General features: G+C 47.3%; 1 protein-coding gene across 4 annotated transcripts in view; it reads right to left on the bottom strand.

The window, feature by feature from the left end:
- SNX30 (sorting nexin family member 30) overlaps positions 1–13,915 on the bottom strand; it is a 144,154-nt gene that overhangs the window by 24,494 nt on the left and 105,745 nt on the right. For all 4 annotated transcript variants that reach the window (XR_010130419.1, XM_055350427.2, XM_055350425.2 and 1 more), the window contains one exon: positions 6,154–6,240. Coding sequence is in view for 3 of the 4 variants with exons in the window: in XM_055350427.2 (XP_055206402.2) it covers positions 6,154–6,240 (87 nt within the window). In the remaining variant the exon portion in view is untranslated. The remainder of the gene's footprint in view (positions 1–6,153; positions 6,241–13,915) is intronic.

The raw sequence follows: 13,915 nt of genomic DNA, 5'->3' as shown, positions 1-13,915 counted from the left end.
TGCCTCGGGAAAGGCAGGGCGCCCCCTCAGGGAGCACAGCTGCTGGGGCCCGCGCCCTGGGGAAAGGCACCAGTTTTGGAGCCAGATGCACTTGGACTCCATACCGGCTCCACCATTTGTTGACTTTGGCACTTAAGTTCCACGCTTCCCCTGACCCCGGGCCCCCATCTGTCACATGGAAACCACCGCATTGGCAGAGGGTGGCTGCTGTGGGACTTAAGTCAGCTGAGGGGATGGGGGAGTTCTGCCTGCTCTGGCTGGAGGCACCCGGTCTTCTGCCCCACGGTGAGGGTCCTCACTTGCCAGAAGGGTCTGGAAACAACAGACACGAGGCCCCACTCTCCGGTCTGCAGAAGCTCCGTACGTAGAAGTCTCCCTGCTGCCAGTTTACAATTGGGATTCTCACTTCACTACCCACGTCTTTCCCATTCTAGAACATTCACTATCCCAGTGGTTCTAAGAGCTGTCCAAGGTCTACAGCCTTCAAGAGGTTTGTCCAGAGAGCCCAATTTCCACTTTCCCTCTGCTCTTCTGTCAACCAGAGGGGGAACAGCTCTGTGCACCTTTCCATCCCAGTCACCTCCACACGACACACCTCCACACTTCCCACACCAACGCCCCACTCCCCTCCACACCCACGCTCCCCCAAAACACACCTGCCCCCACACACCACATACCCCACACCCACCACACGCCCTCCCTACACGCCACACGCCCTCCCTACATGCCACGTGCCCTCCCCATACACACACCACACACCCACCCCCCACACACACCACAGGCCAGCCCCCCAACACCGACACCCCAGGTCCCCTCCACACGGCCCATCTCTCCTCATCTGCACTCCGACACCACCCATTTAAACTTCTTCAGCTGGCACCCACCCAGGATGAGGCTACCCGTGGGTCAGGGCCTAAAACAGCACCCCGCTTTTTTTTATTTACTTTTTGAAGATAACTAGGAATTCTGTGAAGCCTTCTCCCTGGCATCCCTTCTTTGTTCTTTTTGGAGCTAGTTATACCAAGTGTATTAGCACTGAAAAGAGTCCAACGTGGAAGACAGGAAAAGGCAAGAGCTCCCTCTCTGTTACCCTCACTGTCATTCGAAGGTGCGGATGCTCCTGGTGCCATTTAAAATCGAATTCCTCAGCTTCTCCTTATCTTCTATAAGAGCTCTGATGTCCCCCACCTTCCACGGCGGGTTAGATTCTAAGGTGTACACCAGGCTGTGGCCCAACAGGTCCAGCAGAAGGCAGCCAGCCCCTGCTAAGTAAGTGCATGTCGCTTCTCCAACCTCACAATTAACATGGAGAAGGCCAAGTCTCCAGAATCCAAAGCTCTATCTGCCTGGGAATCACCACCTCAGTGTCTGCTGAGCTTTCTCCAGCCTCAGCCCAACCACAATGTAAAACTTTGCATTCTAGGACACCACCATTCTTCCCCAGCTCCAGAGGCCTCCGCATCCTCTGCCCTCAGCACGTGCTCTTTCCCCACAAGACGTCCTAGGACTCCCCTAAGAGGATCACCCCACGTTGAAATTCACAGGGAAGGTTGTGGAGACATGAGGCCACTTCCTTCCCCTGGGTTACGAAAAAGTGATCAGATTTTGATGCCACTCCATGACTCCACAAAAATCAACTTTCCCTCCTTATCCAGCACAAGTTTTTCCAGGTTTCACCTGATAACGAGGTAAGCCCCCAGACTCCCTCGGATCTTCTGCTGACCATGCCCATACCAGGGGACCTCTCCTCCCTGGCAGTCCTGCGACAGTCCCCTGAGCTACCTCGCTCCCACCATCAGTTCCCAACAGACCTAGCCGAGGCCCTGGGATAGAATCAACCCTAACCCACTTCCGAATTCCCTGGCTTTTTTAAAAAAAAAAAAAATCTCATCAACAGCAGCTCTGGCTTCGTGAGCTCACAACCACATCAGGCAAAGCACAGCAAAACCTTAAGTTGCTCATTTCCTCGGCATCCACCAAACTTCCTGATGGGCTGTCAGGGAGGACAGGTGTGTGGAGGGCTAGGGAGGCAGGGGAAGCTTGAGGACATAGGAAACAATGTCTAAAACACTGTGGTCAGAAAAGGGACTTCTTAAAATATGTGACAGCAAACCCAGAAAACAAAGTTCTCCGCCCACATTCCTACTGCAGCCAGTGTGGACACGGGAGACTCCTCCAACGGAGCATCTGTCACTACGTCAGACACTACGCCGAGCACTTTATGGCATCACAACACTCATGTGTGGGAGGCAACTGAGGCCCACAAAGGCTGAGGAGTGGATCAGTGCAAGCTAGGGCGCAGCTGGGGTTTGAACCCAGGGCCATCCCATTCTAAATCCTGTGCTCCAACCGTGCTGGACTTGGACAGGCTGCCAACTGCACCCTCCTCTGCCCACCAACGCAGCTGCTGCCCCAGACCCAAAGGCAGCAAAGGATTTCTGCTGCTGCCACTGTTACATTACATTCACTGGCACACCACCAGGACCGTCTATTTTGTCTTTAAAAATCACAATTGCTAAATAAGCAGCAAAGTGAATGTGGCATGGCTCAACATCCCACCAGGAAGAGGGAAGGTGAAGATGGCCTGGCCACGGTGTGCTAAGAGAACGCAGATGTGTGTTCAGGACTGACTAGTCATTTTCATGGACTGGGGGAAACCCTTAGCCTCTGGTAAGAATTCCTGTGGCCGAGAGGATGAGCCATGTGGGTAAGCAGTGTCCAGGAAGGCGGACAACAGCAGCAGCCAAAGATTTCCACAGCACAGGGAGTGGACAGGAATCACCCAGACCCGCAGGAATGTGAGGCCACGAGCCCTGGCAGGCAGCTGTGGGGGTCTGAGGGCACCAAAACCAGCATCTCCCTCTGCTCGAGACTGCTCCAAGCCTGGTGTGTGCTTCCAGCAGCCAGCAAGCCAGGCAGGGTTAAGACTTAACTCGGCCTATTATTCCGAACCTTCAGCTCCTGGCTTTGGAAAGGAATGTGTCATGTATAGGGCTGAACATATTAAATGACAGCATCAGCCTCTGAGAAAGCTAGTATTCAGTGCTGAGCTTGTACAGATGCTATTTACAGAACTACATATATGACGTCTTTAAAATGCAGGATCCTCGGTTTCCAAACTAGGCCAGTGGCAGAACTTGTTGGTTCTCCTTCCCTCCCTAGCCAGAAAAAGTGACTTCTATTTTTCCTTAAATATTTAACTGACACATAAAATCACATATATTCCAGGCGTATGACGTGATGATTTGATACATGTACACACTGTGTAGTGATGATCACAATCGAATTAACGAACACATCCATCACCACCCACATTATGCATGGAAGCCCCAGGATTTTGTTCACCTTGTAACTGAAAGTTTGTACCTTTTGACCACGATTTCCCCATCCTGAGTCCTGGCAACCACCGTTCTACTCTCTGTTTCTATGACTTCAACTTTGTTAGATTCCACATATAAGTCAAATCATGCAGTTATTTGTTTTCTGTGAATGACTTCTATCTTTACATTTGTGGGCTAAATGCAAACTTTTAAAATATATACAAACAAATCATCCTATGTCATCCCTTTAAATCCCTTTGTTGAAAGGAAACTTTAAAAATATACACAAATAAATCATCCTATGTCATCCCTTTAAATGAGACTGAGACATGGCTTCAGCAGATGGCACCATGTTCCAGAATATCACAGGCCAGCTCAGAACTCGTCAGTGGGGCCAGCCATAGGCAGGCAGAGGGCAGCTGTGTGCACAGGGCTCTGCATTTCTGTTGTCGCCTCCCTTGTGACAGACACACAGGATGGAAGAAGGCTGACAGCCTGTGGCAGGAGGAACCAGAGGGAGGGTGCCAGCTGCATACGCTGGGCCAGTGACTACAGTTCCAATCCTCATCATCTGCCTTTCCATAGATACATGCAGCCTTTACGCTCTGGTGTAGATCACTAGGGGTGATGCTGGAATCAACACAACAAACATACACAGGATGGAGAGCCACTCGGCATCAAAGAGGCTGGGCAATTTGTCCAGCTCCTTTGTGCCTCATTTCCTCACCCATGAAACGGGGAAAGAACAATGCCTTCCCCCTGGGCCTCAGATGACCACTGCAGTGATCCTGTGATGCAATTAACATTAAAGACACTACACAAAGCCAAGGTGTGTCATTTCTGAGGTGTGGGTTTCAAATTCCAAAGCTGGTTCCTTTCCAGGTATTTCTTGGCATGGCGGCAGCAGCAGGAACCATGGCAAAGGAGGAAATCCCCAGCAGCTCTGATGTCAAACCATTTCCCTGAAATGCAAGTCCCTGCTATTATCTTACTAACATTCCTCACTCTTACCCCTCTCTTTGAAAACAAATACACCTTCCACTTACAAACCAAAAAGAGACAGAGTGATGGAATGGTAGGTAGCAAAATTCTAAAGTCAAACTGCAGGGTACCATCCTAGCTCTACCAGTGCTAGCTGTGTGACAGTGGGCCTTGGTTTGCTCATCTCTCAAATGCGGATAACAATGGTACCTAAACCTCATGGTTGTGGTACGGAATCAATGAGATTTTACACATACATGCACATATACACACACACAGTTGTCGCCTCGCTATCTGGTGGGGTGGGGTGGGGATTGGTTCCAGGACTTCTGAGATATCAAAATCTGTGAATGTTCAAGTCCCTTACATAAAATCATGTAGTGTTTGCATATAACTGATGCACAGCTTCCTGTATACTTTAAATCATCTCTAGATTACTTATAATACCTAATACAACGTAAATACCTTGTAAATCATTGTTACACAGGTTGGGCGTCCCCAGTCTGAAAACCCAAAATGCCCCAAAATCCAAAACCTTTTTTTTTTTAAGATAGGGTCTCCCTATGCTGCTCAGGCTGGGGTGCAGTGGCCATTCACAGGCGCAATCATAACACACTGCAGCCTCTAACTCCTGGCCTCAAGGGATGCTCCCACCTCAACCTCCACAGTAAGAGGAGGCCTGCCTATGGCCAGCCCCACTGACGAGTTCCGAGCTGGCCTGTGATATTCTGGAACATGGTGCCATCTGCTGAGCCATGTCTCCGTCTCACTTAAAGGGATGACATAGGATGATTTATTTGTGTATATTTTAGAAGTTTCCTTTCAACAAAGGGATTTAAAGGGATGACATAGGATGATTTGTTTGTATATATTTTAAAAGTTTGCATTTATCCCACAAATGTAAAAAGGTGGTAATCTGGCTCAACCGGTTCTGCAATCCCACCCGGGAGGAAGACACAGCAAGAAAACCTCACTTCCACCCGCTATGATTCCATCTCCTACCTGACCAATCAGCACTCCTCACTTCCTAAGCCCCTACCCACCAAATTATCTTTAAAAACTCTGATCCCCAAATGCTCAGGGAGAATGATTTGAATAACAGTAAAACTCCAGTGTCCCGTAAGCTAGTTCTGCACGAATTACTCTTTCTCCATTACGATTCCCTTGTCCTGATAAATCAGCTCTGTCTAGGCAGCAGGCGAGGTGAACCTACCGAGCAGTTACAAACACTGGAGCCAGAAGGCATCCTAGACAAGCAAGATTAGTGCTGCTCGAACTCTGTGGAGTAAAGGGCCACTTTTTGTTGGCTTTTTTCCCCCAATTTGACCAAGCTGTAGTCCTGCCGTGCAGAACCAGCATGCAGCTTGCTCCACACGCAACTCCTCACGCGAGTTTAACATGCTCGCCTTGAGTGTTCAACACAATGTGTTCAACTGGTTCTGCAGCAACATCAAACTCCTATAGAAGTTTCCAAGTGCTTCTATACTTTCCTCATCACGGATTATACAGTTTGTGGGCCTATGAACCACACTTTGAAAGCAATGATTTAGGCTATTCTTTCCTTCTCTCTGCAATGCCATTTTATGGAGCAAGGAACTGCCGATGAATGGCAGAGCTGTAAGTCTTTTAAAAAAAAAAAATTAGGCCCAGGAAACAGTGGAAAACTCAATCCCAAGTGAACACTAGGAACCCGCAGAAATAGGACAGAAAAGGGAGTCAAAAAGGACAACATCATCAACGTAGCCCAGCCGGCACTGACCACTCTTAGTCATACAGATCTAGAGACGAGAATTTACTTAGCACCAGCAGGGAGACTACAGCTTTGCAGCCCTTCCCAGGTGGCTTCCCTGACCTTGGGGCGGTCTTCCTTCCGCAGAGCCACAGCTTCCAGTTTGGCTTCATACTCTGCTTGAACTTGGTCCCTCTTCTTCAATACACTCTGTGGGAGGCAGAGGAGAGAAGCATGTAACACTGAATCCACAAAGGGGCCTCCCACCCCCAGGCAATTGCTTCTTTTCCCCCACGCCTCCCCAAATCAAGGCCTACCCCAGGCCCAGCCATGTGCTCCTAGGACAGTCTGGCCATGGCAGAAACTCTGGAGGAAGCAGGAGAAAGGAGGGAAGAGAGGAGAACCACTCCTGATGCTGGAGTTTCTAGTAAAGTAACTAAAACCTGATGCTGAAAGGAAAGAAATTCTAGGGAAAGGCAAGTGGAGGAAACAGCACCCATCCACTGTCACGCTGCCGGGAGGACTCTCCGCGTCACTGTGTGCAGCCGGAGCCCGGCTGTGCAGAAATGCGGAGCTTTGCAGGCTACAACACTGGATGTTCTCTGAAATCTTAAAGTCTAAGAGAACTCTTCACTCTTTAATTCACTGACTGGACCCCTAGTGGACTGATCTGTTCAATGATTCATTCATTAGCCACTTACTAGTCCTCTACTCTGGTCCAGGTATAGAAAGAGCAGAGAGATGCACTCCCTACCTGAGAGGTTCAGTGTGACAGAGGCTCAGACACAGTATGCGCCTGTATGTGCTAAAGGGGCTATACCTGTGCAAGTCCAGAATTCCTAGAACCATGCAGCCAGCCCACCAGAGTGAAGGCTCAATGGGCCCCAAGAGAGCCAGCCCTGGATGGGACAGGAGTGAGGCAAGCTAGGCACCCGGGGTGCAAAATGTAAGGAGACACTCCCTCTTTGGCCCATGTGAGTACAAGGTTGGCACCTGAGAGTGAATGCCCCTGTAAATCTGTGCCTGGGGCTCCCCTCACTTAGTCCAAGCTCTGCTGCTATGAACCCACCACGCAAAACAGAAAAACTTGCAGTAGACCTTCTAGAAAGGTGTCTGTTTCATCAACGGGTTTCTTTCTTCTTCCTTTAATAGAATCACAAGTGGCAAACCAAGAGTGATGAGACCTTTCTTTTCCACTAACTCAAAAGAAATAAATTGCTATGAAAGTTTCTAATCATGCACTTTCCCCACAGGGGACCTTCCAGCAGCGTGTGGAATCAAGGCAGGAAGGAGTCACTCCTTGGCTAAGCACGGGCACCCATATCCCTGCCTGTGCTAAAGGTGACAGGCAACTGAAGAGTTGAGAGTGTTGTGGGTTCAACCTTCTAATGGAATGTGTCAATACCAGGAACCTCAAGTCTTCCTCTGAAAAGTTTGCTTTGAGAAGTGTTTTATCATGAAATGAAAATGAGGTTAAAATTGCAATAATGTTTCGTCAATTGCCACTCAGCTGTCTCCTAAGTGCCCTGACATTCCCTCCCCACACTCATTCATCTTTGAGTAGGAATATTTACAGTGCTGTTCAATGGAACTTTCTGCTATAATGGAAACGTTTTATAATCTACACTAACCCAGGAGCCACTGCCTCCACGTGCCTATTGAGCACATGAAACAAAGCTAGCAGGACTGGGAAACTGGATTTACATTTTTATTTAATGTTACTCATTTGAATTTAAACTTAAATAGCCACATCTGGCTAGTGGCTACCATACTGGATGACATAAATCTATAAAGTAAAAAAGAGTCCTTTGTGGACTTCATACAGCCCAGAAAATAATCTAAATCTATTGGTCTGATACAGCAGTAGTAAAAATCCTCTCCTCCATGGACGTGCAAATATGGTTCCCCAAGGTGCAATGCAACAGCAGGGTGGGGGCCATGTGGGACGCTTATCACTGGTGTGCACTTCCCTTCACAGGATGCCTAGCATCTTACTGGAAAAAAAACCACATATCCAGACTAGCGCTTCTAGGAAGGAGTATGAGTTGACCCAGTGACACACACTCTGTCAGTGTGGCAAGAGTCTCCTAACTAAAGCTGTTAAGACAATGCCCTGGAACAATGCCAGCACAGCGTGGGGGCTCCTGGGGGCACTGCTGGGGTTGCAAGACCCCTGGGACTATGAGGGGTGGGGAGGAGATGCATCAACCCCACTCAGCTACAACAGTGCAAAAGCATCTCCTCTCCCCATGCCCAAAACAGACGAGGGGGCCTACAGATCCAGCCATATCCCTCTCTCCAGTTAGCCTGGGCCTGCCCTGGCCCACAGGAGAGGCAGGGTCTCTGTCTCTCAGTGTCATCCAGCATGGCCAGAATGCTGCCCTCTGGCGCAGGCTGACTGGAGGATCCGCCCTAACAGCCCTGCATCGCTGGACAGCACAAAAGGCTCCCAGCAACCCTGCAGAGCGAACGCGCATCATCCCTTTTCTACAGACGAGGAGACTAAGGGACGGTGGCTGGCCCTGTTCAAGGCCACACCTGGCTCATGGCACAGCAGTGGCTCATTCAGGCTGTTCCTGCTGCCTTCCAGCATGTGGCTTTGCAGCTGGCCCAAAATCCAACCACGCTGAAGGTTGGGCAACGTGTTCTGAATCAAGACAAACTGCTGACTACCACCACCCTCATTGGGACACCTTTGCATGCTGTTGGTGATGTTCTGAGAGGATGGGCCCCCAGCCCAGTCTCTATTGATAAAATTGGTCAAACCAGCCTATGGCTGTGAGACAAGGCCCGAGCTGGCAGTGGGTAAAGAGGCCAAGAGACCAAGCCGGCGTCTGCAGAGAGGCCCCTCCATCATTGAGTGACAAGCAGAAGAGAGCCATCATCTGAACTTCTCACAGAACTTTATAGGGATCTGCATCCCATTGATATGACACATCAAAAAGGCGAAGGGCACAGTGAGACTTTTCTCCTCACGCCTCGTGCCACCTGCCCTCCTCTACACATCCATCCCCACCCTGCTTCTGCCCTGCCTTCATACACCTTCATTTATCTAGCCAGGGACGGGGATACAGCAGAGAACAAATCACAAAACCATGTGGAGCTTACATTCTAGAGGGGAGGCAGACAAGAAGCAAGTAAAATATATAGTAGGTAACTCTAGGCATTAGGAGGAAAAATAAAACAGGAATGGAAGGGAAGTACCAAGGGTTTGGGGAAGGCAAATCATACATAGGGTGCCCAAGGAGGGCCTCACACTCACAAGATGACTTTTAATTACAGACATGGAATAAATTCCTCTCGGACACTTATTTTTTAAAACATTAGAACATTCTGTTGTGATTTCAAGTGGTCCTAATAACCTGGAACTTTACTATCTCTCTTTTCCAATGAAGAGAAGACAAACGATTCTTTAACAAATAAATTACAAGGAAAAATAAATGGACAAAGAAGGATTTTTTAATATTTAAGAAACATACCAATCAATGTATAGATCCTGTTTGGATCTCAATTTGGAAAAAGAAACAGAAACTGTGTCTGAGACAAACTGGAGAAATTTGAACACTAACTGGATATTTAAACATAATTAGGTAGTCCTTTTTTTAAAAAAAAAGAATGCTTGTATTTTAGAGATATGTACTAAACGTTTCTGTATGAAATAATATGATTCCAGGATTCGTGTAAAATTAAACTACAGGGTGGGAGTTGGGAGCAGCGTGACAGAGAGACAGAACCAGATGAGTCATGAGTGGGCAACTGCTGATGCTGGCTGGGACATGCGCGGGATGGCTGGGATACGCGCGGGACGGCTGGGATACATGTGGGTTTATTGTTATCATTCTATTTTGTGATATGTTTGAATTTTTCTATAATAAAAAGGCTAAACAATAGAAACATAATATCTGTCATCCAAATATAACAAATTAATAACAGTCATTAAGAGGTCTATAGTTATGCCATCCATGAAATACTAATCAAACAGCCTTTATCTACAATGACAAAATGTTTGGAAGAGTTGGATGACAGATGCATCCTGTGGTTTGGCTTTCAACATCTGCACTGGATTTGTCCCAAAAAAGACCACAGTGGCATCTACAGGAAAGCACAGCATCCCTTCCCCACCCTCAGACTCATGCACATGTCTGATCCTGGCAAGGCTGTGGGCTCACAAACTATGGGAGGGGAAAAGGCAGAAAAAGAGCCCCAGTGCCAAAGGTCAGCAGCTACCAAAAAGCCTCTTCAAGCCCACCAAGTTTTTCAGCTTCAAAGCTTTGTGGAAGAGGGGCGCTAGGATGCAGGGCTGGAAGAGGATACCAAAGCAGCAGGAACAGCTCACCCCCCACAGAGAACTGCAGGATGGGATGGTTCATATTCCTGTAGGCCAGGGCTGACGACCCAAGACCCAAGTGGAATTCATGTAGAGTAATGGGTGTTCAGTAATAAAGAACAAATGAGAATAAAAATAAAATACCCACATAGCCCTGTGGCTTAGGGTAGCCCTCTAGAAGGGCACTTTCCTGCAGGCAGGAAAATGAGTCTGATCCGGTACTGGTGATATCACTAGCTCTGGTTAAATGACTGAGTTCAGGTTACCCCTTTCAACATGCTCCTTTTACATATTCATTCTATGGAAAACAGGACCACCTGCGAGTTAGATGTCCTGGGGCAATGTTGGTAATACTGAAACCACACATTATCCCCTCATTTTAAAATATATTTTTACACAAAATTTGGAAAATTTAAAGGAGGGGGAGAAGTCATACATAATCTCATCACACAAACACAATCAGTGATACATTATTTCTTCCCTTCTGGTCTTTTTCCTTGAATGGCTTCTTTGATGCTTTCCATTTCTCTGTTTCTCTGCCTGCACACTTGTTATTCAGATGGTCTAATCCTCTAATTGTCATATTTTTTTCTCCAATTCTCTTTTGGTTTCTTTTTATATGTGACTTGCTTAACTTTTTCTTCTAACTCTTCTATTAATTTTTTATTCCTATTATGGTTTTAATTTCCAAGGGCTCTTTGTTCTCTGAATTTTTAAAAATTATTGTTTTATGGTTGTGATATCTTCTCTTTTGGAAAATATTAACAATTTTTTTCTGGAAATTTTCTTCCCCATCAGTGTTTCATTCAAGAGGTTTTTCTTCTTTGTTTTACTTCTGATATTCATATTCAAATCTTCCCTTACATATCTGGTGACCCTTGTCTGTCCACTCATCCAAGAGGGAAACTCCATGGAAATGGATTGAAAGCTCTCTGCACAGAGGGCTTGTTGACATTCTCCACAGGAGACTCGGCTGGGTCCTTTCATTGAGGGCCCACCCTGGTTCTCCATCACCAGCCAATATCAGTATCTGTGGGTCACTTCTCTTGGCCCGTCCAGATTTTCTAGAAAGGACTCTTTTCCTCCTTGCATGGAAGATCTAAGGCTGAGAGTCAAGCAGGAGAAGAGTCTCAACATCACTAATCTTTCACTGAACACCCTCAAGTTTGCCTAGAGTCTCTTGCTCCACAGAGGCCCCCTCCAGAGAATCGACCCCCAGTTCTGCCAAAGTGGAGGAGGAAGTGGCCCCTGTGTGAGCAGGGAGGAGAGGATCAGAAGCTAGGATTCTTAAACAGACTCTAGATTTATTCTTCTCTTCAGCTCTAACTCGGTCCCAGAGGGGCATAGTGCTGCCAACTCTTGACCTTTTTGGAGGGTTCCGCGGTGTAAACCAAGTGGCTTCTCAGTTTTTTCCCCCACAGTCGGTTTCAAAATCAGCTTGAGTCATTTAAAGTACTTATTAACTCTCAATCCGTTCCCAAAATTGTACTGCTATTGCCTCCTTGCCTGTTGCTCTTGTCTGTGGGCTTGTGACTTTTTTCAAAATCCTTTTAGTGTCATTTTGGTGAAGTTTAAATGTGTATTCAGTCTGCCATTACTGGGAATCTCAGAGTTCTCATTTTAATATTTTTCTTATTTTTTTAAAGCCTTTGAAATCAGGTATATTTCACATCCTGCTTCTTCACATTATTTTAGCTGCAAGAAATTAGCCACTCTGTATAATCTCTTTTGTTCAGGAAAGGGGACATTTTTTCCCTGACAACTCAATCTTCCAGAAAACTCTTCATTTCAGTTTTGGAAAGGCACCGGAAATGGCCAACCTAAAGCACCAACTGTTCGCATTCCCGGAGTTTGACTCATCAGCGCCACCTTGTGGCCCTGTGGGGAAGGGGCGGGCAGGCTGAAGAAACCGCCTGACAATTTAAATTGGCTTTTGAAAAGAACTACCCCGGAATGTTGCAGAAGTTATCTCCAACTGGAAGACAAACTTTGTCTTTAAACCAAAACTTCTGCATCCACATTTCACACCTGTAATCTCGATCACCAACGATGTCCATATTATTAAATCCAACAGATATATTTTGCCCCCTTCTTAAAACATTTATCTTGGCTTCGTGGAGGCAATCCTCTTCTTCCCTCCTGCCACACCAACCCTTCCTTCGTGGGCTCCTTTGCTACTTGTTCTTTCGTCTTAAGGTGACAGATCAATAAATACTACCATGCCACAGGCGCAGGCCTTCACACGCTACGCACCTCAATCACATCTCCTCATATGATCTCCATCGGTCTCAGAGATTTAAACACCATTCATACACTAATGACTCCCAAATTTCTATTCCCACTCTAGACTAACTCAAAACCAACTGCCATGACATCTCCACTTTAATGATTAGGAGGCATTCTGAATTCCACATGCCCAAAATAGTGGACTCCCAAACTGCTCCACCTGTTCCTCCCTGGACCCTCCCCGTCCCAATAAACAGTACTGCGATCCACCCAGCTGCTAAAGCCAAAAACCCCAATTCCTTTCTTATTTTACATCACTACAGCAGCAAGTGCCATTGGCCCATCATCCAAAATATACCCCAAATCCACCCACGTCTCTACCACTGCAGTCCAGGCTCCACCACCTAGTTTTCTGCCCTTGGCTCCCTGTGACAGCCTTCTCAACGGCCTTCCCAACCACCACTCTCATCCTCTACAATCTAGTCTCCATACTGTAGCACTAGTTGTCTTCTTAAAGTGAAAATCACATCCTGTCATCCCCCTGCATAAAACCAAATGGCTTCTCTTCTAGTCCTTAGAATAAAGTCCAGACTCTTACCAGCCTTTAAGATGGTCTTTAAGACGCTACTGCAGTTGGGAGGCCAAGGTGGGTGGATCATGAGGTCAGGAGTTCGAGACCAGCCTGACCAACATGGTGAAACCCCGTCTCTACTAAAAATACAAAAATTAGCCAAGTGTGGTGGTGTGCACCTGTAATCCCAGCTACTCAGGAGGCTAAGGCAGGAGAATCGCTTGAACCGGGAGGCGGAGGTTGCAGTGAGCTGAGATCACACAGCCTGGGCAACAGAGTGAGACACTGTCTCAAAAAAAAAAAAAAAAGCTACTGCAGGACCAGGCTCCTACCTCTCTTTGACCTCACCGCTTACCACTTACTCCTTTGCTCACCAGGTTCCACTCACCAGCCTTTCTGATCTGCAAAGACTCTGAGCTCATTTCAGCTTTCGGACTTTGCACTGGCTGCTCCCCTCTGCCTAAAATGCTCCATCCTCCGACCCTTGCGCAGCTCACTCCCATATGTCTTCCAAGTCTCCAGCCACAGCCTTTTCCATGTGGCTTTCCCTTACAACCCACTCTTACTTCAGACCCTCACCCCACCCCAGTCATTCACCAAGACCCCTGAGATAAGCATACGCATTGACATAGATAAACCTCTTAAAAATAAGATGTACAATGCGCAATCATTGTATATTTGTAAGTGTCGCAAATTCACCAAATTGTCCGATTCAATTACATGCTTGCTGACCACCTTCTATGGATAAGGCAGTGTGGGAA

Source organism: Gorilla gorilla, chromosome 13 (assembly GCF_029281585.2).
Source record: "Gorilla gorilla gorilla isolate KB3781 chromosome 13, NHGRI_mGorGor1-v2.1_pri, whole genome shotgun sequence".
Taxonomy (NCBI): Eukaryota; Metazoa; Chordata; class Mammalia; order Primates; family Hominidae; genus Gorilla; species Gorilla gorilla.
The sequence above is the reverse complement of the archived record's forward strand: the minus strand, read 5'-3'. Positions and strand labels throughout refer to the sequence as shown.